The sequence below is a fragment of the Nerophis lumbriciformis genome, linkage group LG05 (assembly GCF_033978685.3).
Source record: "Nerophis lumbriciformis linkage group LG05, RoL_Nlum_v2.1, whole genome shotgun sequence".
Lineage (NCBI taxonomy): Eukaryota > Metazoa > Chordata > Actinopteri > Syngnathiformes > Syngnathidae > Nerophis > Nerophis lumbriciformis.
Window position 1 is genome coordinate 4,296,623 of NC_084552.2, and position 15,878 is coordinate 4,312,500.

At 42.9% G+C, this 15,878-nt stretch overlaps 1 protein-coding gene across 3 annotated transcripts in view; it reads left to right on the plus strand.

Annotated features, from left to right (window-relative positions):
- dock4b (dedicator of cytokinesis 4b) overlaps positions 1–15,878 on the plus strand; it is a 470,089-nt gene that overhangs the window by 241,441 nt on the left and 212,770 nt on the right. For all 3 annotated transcript variants that reach the window (XM_061961401.1, XM_061961402.1, XM_061961403.1), the window contains exons 14-16: positions 123–247; positions 561–723; positions 8,191–8,297. In XM_061961401.1, the coding sequence (XP_061817385.1) occupies positions 123–247; positions 561–723; positions 8,191–8,297 (395 nt within the window). The remainder of the gene's footprint in view (positions 1–122; positions 248–560; positions 724–8,190; positions 8,298–15,878) is intronic.

A 15,878-nucleotide genomic window follows, 5' to 3' on the forward strand; every position in this document is an offset into this window, starting at 1 on the left:
GGCGGATGGTTGACGACTTTCTGATGCGGTTGCGGATGAAATAATTGCCTATCCGCGCATCTCTACTGCATATATATAAATATATATATAGATATATGTATAATCCATTTTTGTCCCCGCAGGAGAGATGAGGAATGATCTGTACGTCACACTGGAGAAAGGAGAGTTTGAAAAGGGTGGGAAGAGCGTTGCACGGAATGTGGAGATCACCATCTATGTGCTGGATATTGATGGACAAATCCTTAAGGTATGGAAACCTATCATTTTTTTAAAAGCCCTGCGGAATACATGGTGGTCGTCTATTTCAACGTCCAAACCTTTTTCAGTCCTTGCTTCAATCAGTTTGTCCCTTAAATGTGTCTTGTTTGAGTTTTAAGTACGTCTGACCCAGATGAGTGCGAGCCCCACCTCCAGGGTGTTGCTCATCTCGGGCGCTTCTGCTTCTGTGGTTTTTCCACGTCAGGGAACTGAAAATAGCCCCCCTTTTTTTAAGCTGCGTTGCACTCAATTAAACTGTTTTTTTTTTTATTTTATTTTTTTTAATGTTCTGTGCCCTCCAGAGCCACATGGCCGCCGGCTCCGGCGAACCCGGCGCGGACGATTACCACTCGCTGGTGCTGTACCACAACAACAGCCCTCGCTGGGCGGAGCAGATCAAGCTGCCCATCCCCGTCGACATGTTCCGGGGCTCGCACGTGCGCTTCGAGTTCCGACATTGCTCAAGTAAGCAGTGTGTTTGCATGAATGTTGGCCTCATTCCTGTGAGAATCCTGCCTGCGACTGATGCATCAAGGAGTGGGGGGTTAGGCTAATTTGCCTCGGACTTGCCGCGGTGTGCGCAAACAACCACCAGGTGGCATCTGTGAGCAAATAATAATAATAGTAATTGATTTTATTTGTAAAAAAGCACTTTACATTGAGTAAACCAGTGTTTTTCAACCACTGTGCCGTGTGTGCCGTGGGAGATTATCTAATTTCACCTATTTGGGTAAAAATATTTTTTGCAAACCAGTAGTTATAGTCTGCAAATGATGTGTTGTTGTTGAGTGTCGGTGCTGTCTAGAGCTCGGCAGAGTAACCGTGTAATACTCTTCCATATCAGTAGGTGGCAGCAGGTAGCTAATTACTTTATCCATCCATCCATCCATCTTCTTCCGCTTATCCGAGGTCGGGTCGCGGGGGCAGCAGCCTAAGCAGGGAAGCCCAGACTTCCCTCTCCCCAGCCACTTCGTCCAGCTCCTCCCGGGGGATCCCGAGGCGTTCCCAGGCCAGCCGGGAGACATAGTCTTCCCAACGTGTCCTGGGTCTTCCTCGTGGCCTCCTACCGGTCGGACATGCCCTAAACACCTCCTTAGGGAGGCGCTCGGGTGGCATCCTGACCAGATGCCCGGACCACCTCATCTGGCTCCTCTCGATGTGGAGGAGCAGCGGCTTTACTTTGAGCTCCCCCCGGATGACAGAGCTTCTCACCCTATCTCTAAGGGAGAGCCCCGCCACCCGGCGGAGGAAACTCATTTCGGCCGCTTGTACCCGTGATCTTGTCCTTTCGGTCATAACCCAAAGCTCATGACCATAGGTGAGGATGGGAACGTAGATCGACCGGTAAATTGAGAGCTTTGCCTTCTGGCTCAGCTCCTTCTTCACCACAACGGATCGATACAGCGTCCGCATTACTGAAGACGCCGCACCGATCCGCCTGTCGATCTCACGATCCACTCTTCCCTCACTCGTGAACAAGACTCCGAGGTACTTGAATTCCTCCACTTGGGGCAAGATCTCCTCCCCAACCCGGAGATGGCACTCCACCCTTTTCCGGGCGAAAAACCATGGACTCGGACTTGGAGGTGCTGATTCTCATCCCAGTCGCTTCACACTCAGCTGCGAACCGATCCAGTGAGAGCTGAAGATCCTGGCCAGATGAAGCCATCAGGACCAAATCATCTGCAAAAAGCAGAGACCTAATCCTGCAGCCACCAAACCGGATCCCCTCAACGCCTTGACTGCGCCTAGAAATTCTGTCCATAAAAGTTATGAACAGAATCGGTGACAAAGGGCAGACTTGGCGGAGTCCAACCCTCACCGGAAACGTGTCCGACTTACTGCCGGCAATGCGGACCAAGCTCTGACACTGATCATACAGGGAGCGAACCGCCACAATCAGACAGTCCGAAACCCCATACTCTCTGAGCACTCCCCACAGGACTTCCCGAGGGACACGGTCGAATGCCTTCTCCAAGTCCACAAAGCACAAGTAGACTGGTTGGGCAAACTCCCATGCACCCTCAAGGACCCTGCCGAGAGTATAGAGCTGGTCCACAGTTCCACGACCAGGACGAAAACCACACTGTTCCTCCTGAATCCGAGGTTCGACTATCCGGCGTAGCCTCCTCTCCAGTACACCTGAATAGACCTTACCGGGAAGGCTGAGGGCTAATTACTTTATAGATGTCGGAAACAGCGGGAGGCAGGGTGCAGGTAAAAAGGTGTCTAATGCTTAAACCAAAAATAAACAAAAAGTGAGTGCCCCTAAGAAAAGGCATTGAAGCTTAGGGAAGGTTATGCCGAACGAAACTAAAACTGAACTGGCTTCACAGTAAACAAAAACAGAATGCTGGACGACAGCAAAGACTTGCACATCCGAACATGACATGACAATCAACAATGTCCCCACAAAGAGGGATAAAAACAACTGAAATATTCTTGATTGCTAAAACAAAGCAGGTGTGGGGAATAGCGGTCAAGGAAGACATGAAACTGCTACAGGAAAATACCAAATAAAGAGAAAAAGCCACCAAAATAGGAGCGCAAGACAAGAACTAAAACACTACATACAGGAAAACAGCAAAAAAAACCTCCAAAAAAGTCAGGGTGTGATGTGACAGGTGGTGACAGTACACCTACTTTGAGACAAGAGCTATATTGATGCGTGCTCGGTTATGCTTTAAAGTCATATCCAACAATTGCGACAACGACTTTTTACTGTCAACTGAGTTTCGTTTTTTTAATGATTTCTGCTGGTGGTGTGCCTCCGCATTTTTTCAATGAAAAAAATGTGCCTTGGCTCAAAAAAGGTTGAAAAACACTGGAGTAAACAACCTCAAAGTGCAACAGTGTATTAAAAAAATAAAAAGATAATAAAAAAATAAATAAAAATAGAAACTAGAACAGCCAAATAGCTAGAACTAGTATGCATACTGTATATCTAAAAATCAATCAATCAATCAATGTTTATTTATATAGCCCTAAATCACAAGTGTCTCAAAGGGCTGCACAAGCCACAACGACATCCTCGGTACAAAGCCCACATCAGGGCAAGGAAAAACTCACCCCAGTGGGACGTCGATGTGAGTGACTATGAGAAACCTTGGAGAGGACCGCATATGTGGGTAAACCCCCCCCCCCTCTAGGGGAGACCGAATGCAATGGATGTCGAGTGGGTCTAACATAATATTGTGAGAGTCCAGTCCATAGTGGATCCAGCATAACAGTAAGAGTCCAGTCCACAGTGGGGTCAGCAGGAAACCATCCCGAGTGGAGACGAGTCAGCAGCGCAGAGATGTTCCCAATCGATACACAGGCGAGCGGTCCACCCCGGGTCCCGACCCCGGTCAGCCAGCACCCCATCCACGGCCACCGGACCTGTGTGTCTCCCCCTCCACAAGGAATAGGGGGGAGCAGAGGAGAAAAGAAACGGCAGATCAACTGGTCTAAAAAAAAAAAGGGGGCTATTCAAAGGCTAGAGTATACAAATGAGTTTTAAGATGGGACTTAAATGCTTCTACTGAGGTAGCATCTCTAATTGTTACCGGGAGGGCATTCCATAGTACTGGAGCCCCAATAGAAAACGCTGTATAGCCCGCAGACTTTTTTTGGGCTCTGGGAATCACTAATAATCACTAATTATAATAATAATAATAATAATAATCACTAAAATAATCACTAAAAAAAGACTTTTTTTTTTTTTTTTTTTTTTTTTTTAAAGAAGGGTTTTTAAGCATTTTTTAAAAGCATCCACAGTCTGTGGTGCCCTCAGGTGGGGGATTTTTATTTTATTTTATTTTATTTTTTTGTCATAAAAAAATACAATCATGCGTGCTTACGGACTGTATCCCTTGCAGACTGTATTGATATATATTGATATGTAATGTAGGAACCACAATATTAATAACAGAAAGAAACAACCCTAATGTCAGGCTTGGACAAAGGAAGGGACTCAGATGCGGAGATGTGATTCAAAATAAAGTTTTTATTTTGAAAAACTCTTTAAGCCTCCAGAGCCGAGTAAATTCAAATACTATGAAAAGACAAAAATAGCTATCGACAAAATGTTCCCAAAGGGAAAAACCGAAAATCACTCCAGAAGGAGGAAATACAAAAATAAGGACAATTATAATTAGCACCTTATCTGTTATTAAAAAACTTTAACAAAAAACGCTCCAACAGGAGGAAGAAAATAAAGACTATAAAACTTAACTACTCTAATAAGTGTAAACAAAAAATCACTCAAAAAACTTTGAGGAAAAAATCTTTAAGGAAAAATTATAACTCACCACTGCGGTAGAAAAAGGTAGAATAACAAAAGTCGCTCTGAGGGAGGAAAAAAGTTAATTCAAAATTACAGCGTGGGATATTCTGGAAGCAAGGACGTAGACGTGGGACAAGGCAAGGCATGGACATGAACATGAACATGGAACGCAAGACAGGCACGAAAGCTCGAAACAATCTGGCACAGAACAAGGGGAGGCATGGGCTTATAAAGAACATGAGGGTAATGGGAAACAATCAAGGGTCAGGAATGACGTGAGACTGGTGACACAAGAGGAAGGACCCGTGATCTGAAACAAGAGGAGTTGCTTTTCAAAATAAAACGTGAAAAAACCAAGGCAAGACTTCCCTCACCGCGGTGTGACACCTTTTGTGTGAATGAGTGTAAATGGGGGAGGGAGGTTTTTTGGGTTGGTGCACTAATTGTAAGTGTTTGTTGTGTTTTTTATGTTGATTTAATAAAAAAAAAATTATAATAATTTTTTATTTTATTTATTTATTTATTTTACCAATCGATCCACGGACCGGTACCAGGTTGGGTACCACTGATGTAGACCACAAGGAAGTGTTTTACATTTAGAAAAAAATGTATAATAATATGACTCCTTTAATGTGCCTTTTATATGAAAAAAGATGGGGGGGGGAAAAAAATAGACCGTTCATTGACAGTGCGCCTTATAATCCGGCGCACCCTATGGTACAGAAAATAGAACTCATCCAAAAAAGTACTTAAATCAATGTAACGGAGGAAATGTTACTACCCATCTCTGCTGAGGACAAATATGAATTCTGGCGTGGCCTCCTGGAGAACGCACTGACATTTTTTTACCTGCTAATGAGACGGAATATTAATCGGGGATTTTTTTTTTTTTCATGCGCGTTCTGTACATTTGGCTGCGCGCGGCCTTATTACCGCCGGCGCCGCTCGCACCGACACCCAAGGGCGTCTCATTAGGAGCCCGACTCGCACCTGCGGTGACACCAAACTGCCAGAAAGGCTTGGACCGAACCCGCCTTTGGAGTATTGACAGAGGTGGGTAGAGTAGCCAGAAATTGTACTCAAGTAAGAGTACTGTTACTTTAGAGATTTATTACTCAAGTAAAAGTAAGGAGTAGTCACCCAAATATTTACTTGAGTAAAAGTAAAAAGTATGTTGTGAAAAAACTACTCAAGTACTGAGTAACTGATGAGTAACATATACACACATATATATATATATATGTATGTGTGGGAAAAAAAATCACAAGACTATTTCATCTCTACAGGCCTGTTTCATGAGGGGGGGTACCCCCAATCATCAGGAGATTTTAATGGGAGCATTCGCATACCATGGTTTATATAGGGCACAGAGTGGGTGGGTACAGGCTGGCGTAGGGGCGTGGTGATTGGCTCATGTGTTACCTAGGAGGTGTTTCCGTCTGTGGCGGCATGCTGTTACAATTTCGCTGCGCTTGTTGAGGGATGACAGGTCTGGACGGTAAATAATAAACAGTTTCTCTTTCAAGCGTAGGTTGCATCTTTTATTACCACTATTGTAAGGTGTGCTGGATGCAAGAATTTGCCATGTTATTGAATATTCAACATTGGACACAAATTCCTCAATCTGATTGACAAACACTTTCCCAAAGACAACACCCTAAGAAAAGTATTCAACAAGAACAACATTAAATTGAGCTACAGCTGTATGAACAATATACGACAAATCATCTCAAACCACAACAAAACAATTGCAAATGAGCCGTCGGCCCCCGGACAGAGCGACTCCAAAACCAACAAAGGCTGTAACTGTCGAAAGAAACCTGATTGCCCTCTCAACGGGGGGTGCTTACAAACATCAGTTGTCTACCAATCTAAGGTAACACGCAAGGACATTAACACATCCGACACATATGTAGGATTAACCGAGGGAGAATTCATAACCAGATGGAACAATCACAAGGCTTCTTTCAGGAACCAAAACCTGCGGAATACCACAGAACTCAGCAAACACATTTGGGACCTCAAAGACAATAATGTTGAATATTCAATAACATGGCAAATTCTTGCATCCAGCACACCTTACAATAGTGGTAATAAAAGATGCAACCTATGCTTGAAAGAGAAACTGTTTATTATTTACCGTCCAGACCTGTCATCCCTCAACAAGCGCAGCGAAATTGTAACAGCATGCCGCCACAGACGGAAACACCTCCTAGGTAACACATGAGCCAATCACCACGCCCCTACGCCAGCCTGTACCCACCCACTCTGTGCCCTATATAAACCATGGTATGTGAATGCTCCCATTAAAATCTCCTGATGATTGAGGGTACCCCCCCTCATGAAACAGGCCTGTAGAGATGAAATAGTCTTGTGATTTTTTTTTCCCACACATACATATATATATATATATATATATATATATATATATATACACACACACACACACACATATATATATATACACACATATATATATATATATATATATATATATATATATATACACACATATATATATACATACATTGATATATACAGTATATAATTTATATTTATTTATTTTGCCGTTTTTGTTTACATGTTAAAGGTGTTTTAATGAATATACATGCATGTTTAACACATATAGATTCCTTTCTTTCATGAAGACAAGAATATAAGTTGGTGTATTACCTGATTCTGATGACTTGCATTGATTGTAATCAGACAGTAGTGATGATAACGTCCACGTTTTCAAATGGAGGAGAAAAAAAGTTCCTCCTTTCTGTCTAATACCACATGAAAGTGGTGGGTTTTTGGCTTCTTATTTGTCCAGCTTCCATATTCGTTTTTATACACTTTACAAGAAATACATTGGCGGCAAACTCCGTCGCTTGCTAGCTTGTTTGCGCTGGCTTTCGGAGACTCTTATTTTGAAAGCGCAGGCGCGATGGAGCGGCACTTTTATTGTGAAGACAGGAACTGTGCAGTCAGTCTTTAGGCGTTTGACGGGATGTACGGTTGAAATAAAAAAAAGGGTATTTTTTCCTTCACACTTTTGATTGATTGATTGATTGAAACTTTTATTAGTAGATTGCACAGTACAGTACATATTCCGTACGATTGACCACTAAATGGTAACACCCGGATACGTTTTTCAACTTGTTTAAGTCAGGTCATGTGACCGCCTGGCTCTGTTTGATTGGTCCAACGTCACCAGTGACTGCATCTGATTGGTGGAACGGAGTGAACGTCACCAGTGACTGTATTTGTTGAAACGCAGGCACTATGAAGGTCTGTCTGACAGACCAAAACAAACAAAGCGTGCATTAACAGATCGATAAAAATTAGTAGCGAGTAGCGAGCTGAATGTAGATAAAAGTAGCGGAGTAAAAGTAGCGTTCCTTCTCTATAAATATACTCAAGTAAAAGTAAAAGTATGTTGCATTAAAACTACTCTTAGAAGTACAATTTATCCCAAAAGTTACTCAAGTAGATGTAACGGAGTAAATGTAGCGCGTTACTACCCACCTCTGAGTATTGATAACTTAAATTAGCTTGGTTAAAAAAAAAAAAAAAGAAGAACATTTGCGTCCTTTGTGTACCCGTGGTGCGTTCGGGGGCGCGGTAATGCTTGTAAATGTATTCCGCGAGGTTATTTCACCCCTGTTTGTTTTGGCATGCAGCGAAGGAGAAGGGGGAGAAGAAGCTGTTCGGCTACTCCTTTGTCCCGCTGATGCAAGAGGACGGGAGGACTCTGCCAGATGGCACCCACGAGCTCATTATCCACAAGGTACGGCGACCCGCTCCACGTCGAGAAAAAAAAAAAAAAACGCATCAGGAGTTGTACAGGTAAAAGCCAGTAAATTAGAATATTTTGAAAAACTTGATTTATTTCAGTAATTGCATTCAAAAGGTGTAACTTGTACATTATATTTATTCATTGCACACAGACTGATGCATTCAAATGTTTATTTCATTTAATTTTGATGATTTGAAGTGGCAACAAATGAAAATCCAAAATTCCGTGTGTCACAAAATTAGAATATTACTTAAGGCTAATACAAAAAAAGGATTTTTAGAAATGTTGGCCAACTGAAAAGTATGAAAATGAAAAATATGAGCATGTACAATACTCAATACTTGGTTGGAGCTCCTTTTGCCTCAATTACTGCGTTAATGCGGCGTGGCATGGAGTCGATGAGTTTCTGGCACTGCTCAGGTGTTATGAGAGCCCAGGTTGCTCTGATAGTGGCCTTCAACTCTTCTGCGTTTTTGGGTCTGGCATTCTGCATCTTCCTTTTCACAATACCCCACAGATTTTCTATGGGGCTAAGGTCAGGGGAGTTGGCGGGCCAATTTAGAACAGAAATACCATGGTCCGTAAACCAGGCACGGGTAGATTTTGCGCTGTGTGCAGGCGCCAAGTCCTGTTGGAACTTGAAATCTCTATCTCCATAGAGCAGGTCAGCAGCAGGAAGCATGAAGTGCTCTAAAACTTGCTGGTAGACGGCTGCGTTGACCCTGGATCTCAGGAAACAGAGTGGACCGACACCAGCAGATGACATGGCACCCCAAACCATCACCCAACCATGCAAATTTTGCATTTCCTTTGGAAATCGAGGTCCCAGAGTCTGGAGGAAGACAGGAGAGGCACAGGATCCACATTGCCTGAAGTCTAGTGTAAAGTTTCCACCATCAGTGATGGTTTGGGGTGCCATGTCAGCTGCTGGTGTCGGTCCACTCTGTTTCCTGAGATCCAGGGTCAACGCAGCCGTCTACCAGCAAGTTTTAGAGCACTTCATGCTTTTTAATGGTTAAAACCATTAAAAATCAGTTCCCAGTGGCTTATTATATTTTTCGAAGTTTTTTTCAAAATTTTACCCATCACGCAATATCCCTAAAAAAAAGCTTCAAAGTGCCTGATTTTAACCATCGTTATATACACCTGTCCATTTTCCTGTGACGTCACATAGTGAAGCCAACACAAACAAACATGGCGGAAAGAACAGCAAGCTATAGCGACATTAGCTCGGATTCAGACTCATTCAACAGTATTGAAACGGACGGTTGTAGTGTGGAGGCAGGTAGCGAAAACGAAATTGAAGAAGAAACTGAAGCTATTGAGCCATATCGGTTTGAACCGTATGCAAGCGAAACCGACGAAAACGACACGACAGCCAGCGGCACGGGAGAAAGCTGTCATGTCTGTGTTGTTTTAAGTCGTGTTTTGTTTAGTTTCTGGCTTTTCACTCCCTTGTCTTGTTTGCATGATTACCCCATTAGTTTCACCTGTTCCACGTTTGGACTCATTGTGCACTCTTGTTTGTCACCATAGCAACCCATTAGTTTTCACCTGTCACGTCACGCACCTGTTTCACGTTTTGAGTCGCGCGCCTGTTTTCGTTAATCATGTCTGTTATTTAAGCTTTTCATTTTCTGTTGTTCGTCCCGACGACCTCACCACATTTATGCTCTGTCCATGCCTGATACTTCTTTCCATGTCCATTCTCCATATGCAACTATTTTTGTCCAAGCCAAGTAAGTTTTTGTTCCATGTTTATAGTCTTTTTGGTTTCATAGTTTGTTCTCCGCCATTGTGCGTGTTTTTCGTTTGTACTTTTTGCTATAGTCTTTTGATTTCATAGTTTATTCTCCGCCACTGTGCGCGCTTTCATTTATTCCTTTTTTTTTGATAATAATTAATAAATCATTCCCGTCTCGCCCGAGCCAACTTTCCGTTGCATCCCGGAAAAGCACACACCCAGGGCCAAGTCTTGACAAAAGCGAGGACGAATTTGGCGATCGCCTTCTAACCAACGATTGGTATGTGTTTGTTTGGCATTAAAGGAAACTAACAACTATGAACTAGGTTTACAGCATATGAAATACATTTGGCAACAACATGCACTTTGAGAGTGCAGACAGCCCAATTTTCATCAATTAATATATTCTGTAGACATACCCTCATCCGCGCTCTTTTTTCCTGAAAGCTGATCTGTCCAGTTTTGGAGTTGATGTCAGCAGGCCAGGGAAGCTAGGGTCGATAGGGGGTTTAGCTCGCTCGTCTGCGGGAACAAACTGCCGCCATTGCTTGCCGTGCTACCGAGGTCCTTTGTCCCTGAATTGCTCACACACTCCGGCAGATTCAATGGGGGTCTGGCGGCAGATTTCTTTGACTTTATCGTTGGAAATGCATCTGCTTTGAGTGTCGCAGGATATCCACACATTCTTGCCATCTCTGTCGTAGCATAGCTTTCGTCGGTAAAGTGTGCGGAACAAACGTCCAATTTCTTGCCACTTTGGCATCTTTGGGCCACTGGTGCAACTTGAATCCGTCCCTGTTCGTGTTGTTACACCCTCCGACAACACACCGACGAGGCATGATGTCTCCAAGGAACGGAAAACGGTCGAAAAAACGGAAAATAACAGCTGATTTGACTCGGTGTTTGAGAAAATGGCGGATTGCTTCCCGATGTGACGTTTATCAGTTGTCTTTGTAGCATATTCAACTGAATATGGGTTGAAAATGATTCGCAAATCATTGTATTCCGTTTATATTTACATCTAACACAATTTCCCAACTCATATGGAAACGGGGTTTGTATATACAAATTTGTTTTACATGATGCTGATCTTCCCGTTATTTGATTTAAAATTTTTCCACAATTGTTTTCCATCATGTCTAAAGTCATAGATCTTTGTCTGATAATATACCTTTTTATTACCTCTATTTATTTTAGTTACACCATTTCTTAATTTACGATAGATCATCTCATCAGAAAGTAGACCAGAAGAGTCCGCCAACTTTTTAGCCTGGTTACGTTGCTTCCAGTGTCGTGCGGTGAGGTTGATGGCCGGTGAGGCACTGACTTCATCACAGTCAGATTTACAAACATATGAACCCTAAAGAGTATCTTATTCACCATTTGATTGGCAGCAGTTAACGGGTTATGTTTAAAAGCTCATACCAGCATTCTTCCCTGCTTGGCACTCAGCATCAAGGCTTGGAATTGGGGGTTAAATCACCAAAAATTATTCCCGGGCGCGGCGCCGCTGCTGCCCACTGCTCCCCTCACCTCCCAGGGGGTGATCAAGGGGATGGGTCAAATGCAGAGGACAAATTTCATTACACCTAGTGTGTGTGTGACAATCATTGCTACTTTAACTTAACTTTAACTTTACACATACAAACTGTAGCACACAAAAAAGCACATTTGATAAAAACAAACGTTATTATGGTCTTACCTTTACTTATAAATGAAGTCCATGCGCCGCTGTTGTGCTGGATTATTGCACCCCCTGACAGGAGTGTTATATCAACTAAAGCCCTCACTTCAACTTTCCACGTGCAAGATTGAATCTATTTAAAAAAGTGTAACCGAGGGTTTATAAATGTCGCCTATACTGTATGAAACTACAAAATAACAAACACGGAGGCTCCAGCTTACACCAGGACCACTTTATTTACCTTCTTTCAAAAACCTCCGCTCCACTCCAACGTGTCATCACTTCCGCTCTTAGCGCCTTCAAAATAAGAGCTCAAGGCATATACTGTATAACAGCGCATAACAGGAACTTAACATCACAAAGAGGAAAGCCCATGAAAATAGGTTACAAAAGTTATTTAATAAGAAGCCAAAAAGTGCAAAGACAATAATGTTCGTGTTGGAGGAGTTGTGAATTAGGTACACCTGCAGACTGCAGGTGTACCTAATGTTGTGGCCCTGCAGTCATTCACAACTCCTCCAACACCAACATTATTGTTTTTGCACTTTTTGGCTTCTTATGAAATAACTTTTTTAAATAGATTCAATCTTGCACGTGGAAAGTTTAAGTGTGGGCTTTAGTTGATATAACAATTCTACGGCGGGGGTGCAGGAGGCGGGGCTACTGGAGCCTCAGCCAGTGCGTCTTTTGCAGCCGTTTTATGATCGCTCAGCACAAGAAATACGTTACACACATACAGTTGTTGACAAAATACACTGTACATTATATACCTCAGCTAATTAAACTATGGAAATGTATAATATAATTCATACAGCAATACGGTCTCACTGCACAGCAGGCCAGCAGTTAGCCGAGTCCGCAATCCATGTTGAGGCACTGAGTGACGTGCCTCAACTGGCTGCTGTTCACCGCGCCGTCTCTTCTCAGTATTTGAACGGCAAATGTGAAAAGTCAGCGATTTTAAATAAAAAATAATCTAAAACTGGTGAAGTTAAATGGAAAATAACTTTATAGTATAATCACTGGATACATACAGTGGGGCAAAAAAGTATTTAGTCAGCCACGATTGTGCAAGTTCTCCCACTTAAAATGATGACAGAGGTCTGTAATTTTCATCATAGGTACACTTCAACTGTGAGAGACAGAATGTGAAAAAAAAATCCAGGAATTCACATTGTAGGATTTTTAAAGAATTTATTTGTACATTATGGTGGAAAATAAGTATTTGGTCACTTCAAACAAGGAAGATCTCTGGCTCTCACAGACCTGTAACTTCTTCTTTAAGAAGCTCTTCTGTCCTCCACTCGTTACCTGTATTAATGGCACCTGTTTGAACTCGTTATCTGTATAAAAGACACCTGTCCACAGCCTCAAACAGTCAGACTCCAAACTCCACTATGGCCAAGACCAAAGAGCTGTCGAAGGACACCAGGAAAAGAATTGTAGACCTGCACCAGACTGTGAAGAGTGAATCTACAATAGGCAAGCAGCTTGGTGTGAAAAAATCAACTGTGGGAGCAATTATCAGAAAATGGAAGACATACAAGACCACTGATAATCTCCCTCGATCTGGGGCTCCACGCAAGATCTCATCCCGTGGGGTCAAAATGATCATGAGAACGGTGAGCAAAAATCCCAGAACCACACGGGGGGACCTGGTGAATGACCTGCAGAGAGCTGGGACCAAAGTAACAAAGGTTACCATCAGTAACACACTACGCCAACAGGGAATCAAATGCTGCAGGGCCAGACGTGTCCCCCTGCTTAAGCCAGTGCATGTCCAGGCCCGTCTGAAGTTTGCCAGAGAGCACATGGATGATACAGCAGAGGATTGGGAGAATGTCATGTGGTCAGATGAAACCAAAATAGAACTTTTTGGTATAAACTCAACTCGTCGTGTTTGGAGGAAGAAGAATACTGAGTTGCATCCCAAGAACACCATACCTACTGTGAAGCATGGGGGTGGAAACATCATGCTTTGGGGCTGTTTTTCTGCTAAGGGGACAGGCCGACTGATCCGTGTTAAGGAAAGAATGAATGGGGCCATGTATCGTGAGATTTTGAGCCAAAACCTCCTTCCATCAGTCAGAGCTTTGAAGATGAAACGTGGCTGGGTCTTCCAGCATGACAATGATCCCAAACACACCGCCCGGGCAACGAAGGAGTGGCTCCGTAAGAAGCATTTGAAAGTCCTGGAGTGGCCTAGTCAGTCTCCAGACTTCAACCCCACAGAAAATCTGTGGAGGGAGTTGAAAGTCCGTGTTGCCCGGCAAGAGCCCCAAAACATCACTGCTCTCGAGAAGATCTGCATGGAGGAATGGGCCAAAATACCAGCTGCTGTGTGTGCAAACCTGGTAAAGACCTATAGTAATCGTTTGACCTCTGTTATTGCCAACAAAGGTTATATTACAAAGTATTGAGTAGAATTTTTGTTATTGACCAAATACTTATTTTCCACCATAATTTACAAATAAATTCTTTAAAAATCCTACAATGTGAATTCCTGGATTTTTTTTTTTTCACATTCTGTCTCTCACAGTTGAAGTGTACCTATGATGAAAATGACAGACCTCTGTCATCATTTTAAGTGGGAGAACTTGCACAATTGGTAGCTAACTAAATAATTTTTTGCCCCACTGTATAACAATTTAATAAAATGTTTTTCTTTTTACATTTTTTTTCTTTCCATGCTGCACGTCACTGGTTGCTTCATAAGTGCTTTGAGCTCATTCCCTAACCATGTCATGAGTTCATTATTTGGCACAATGAAATCTTGGTTAGGCTTTGTTAATTATAGACTATATGATTTGTGATTTTTTTTATTTTTTTTTGGTCTATTATAAAACTCGCCACAAAATTAACAACAAAATTGATTTATCAAAAATTATTTTAAAGATTGAAAGTTGTCATCAATCCCACGTGGGTGCTCGGGCCCCGAAGCACCCGCGGGATCGGCGCCTATGCAACACGCTTCTATTACAGACTTGCAAAGACACACAAATAAAACGTTCCTGCTTGGCTGTAATTGCAGACTGCGTCGCCAGCTGCAGGCCGAGGGTGTGTGCACGACTGCACGGTGACGCGCAGACTGCATTGATTCATTTGTCAGCTGCGGGGCACAACAGCGACCAAACGTCTGATTTTTCTTTCTTTTTCTTTTTTCTTTTTTTTTTTTTAACTCTCCTCCCGGCGGCAGGCCATTAGGAGCATTGTCCAATCCTTTTCCTTGACTTTCCGCCCGCGAATGTCGGATGAAAGTTTCCGGCGAGCTGAATGAAAACTCGCATGGCCTAGTTTCTCCGCAGACCCAAAATAGACGCTGAAGCAGCAGTCCGACGGGCTCCGGCTTCGGAGCACGAGCAGCCAAAGCGCGCTCGATCAATAAACCAACAACGGCTTCTTCCCCTTCTGTGATTGTATAACACCAACTGGCAACGTTAGACGCCAAGAAAAGAAGCACTCGCAGCAGGAGAAATCGTATCGGGGGCCCTTTCGCCAGTTTGCTTGTTTTAATCTTTTCAAAATAAATGTCCTTTTTTTTCAATTCTACATCTAATAGCTAGGTTGCATATGAAGTCATATCCGTTTTTCTTCTTGGTGGCTTAATTCGATGGTCCAGCAGTCCCAAAACTTTTTGAGTTGGGGGCCGCATTGGGTTAAAATATTTGGCCGGGAGCCAGACTATATATATATATATATATATATATATATATGTATGTGTGGGAAAAAAAATCACAAGACTATTTCATCTCTACAGGCCTGTTTCATGAGGGGGGGTACCCTCAATCATCAGGAGATTTTAATGGGAGCATTCGCATACCATGGTTTATATAGGGCACAGAGTGGGTGGGTACAGGCTGGCGTAGGGGCGTGGTGATTGGCTCATGTGTTACCTAGGAGGTGTTTCCGTCTATGGCGGCATGCTGTTACAATTTCGCTGCGCTTGTTGAGGGATGACAGGTCTGGACGGTAAATAATAAACAGTTTCTCTTTCAAGCATAGGTTGCATCTTTTATTACCACTATTGTAAGGTGTGCTGGATGCAAGAATTTGCCATGTTATTGAATATTCAACATTATTGTCTTTGAGGTCCCAAATGTGTTTGCTGAGTTCTGTGGTATTTCGCAGGTTTTGGTTCCTGAAA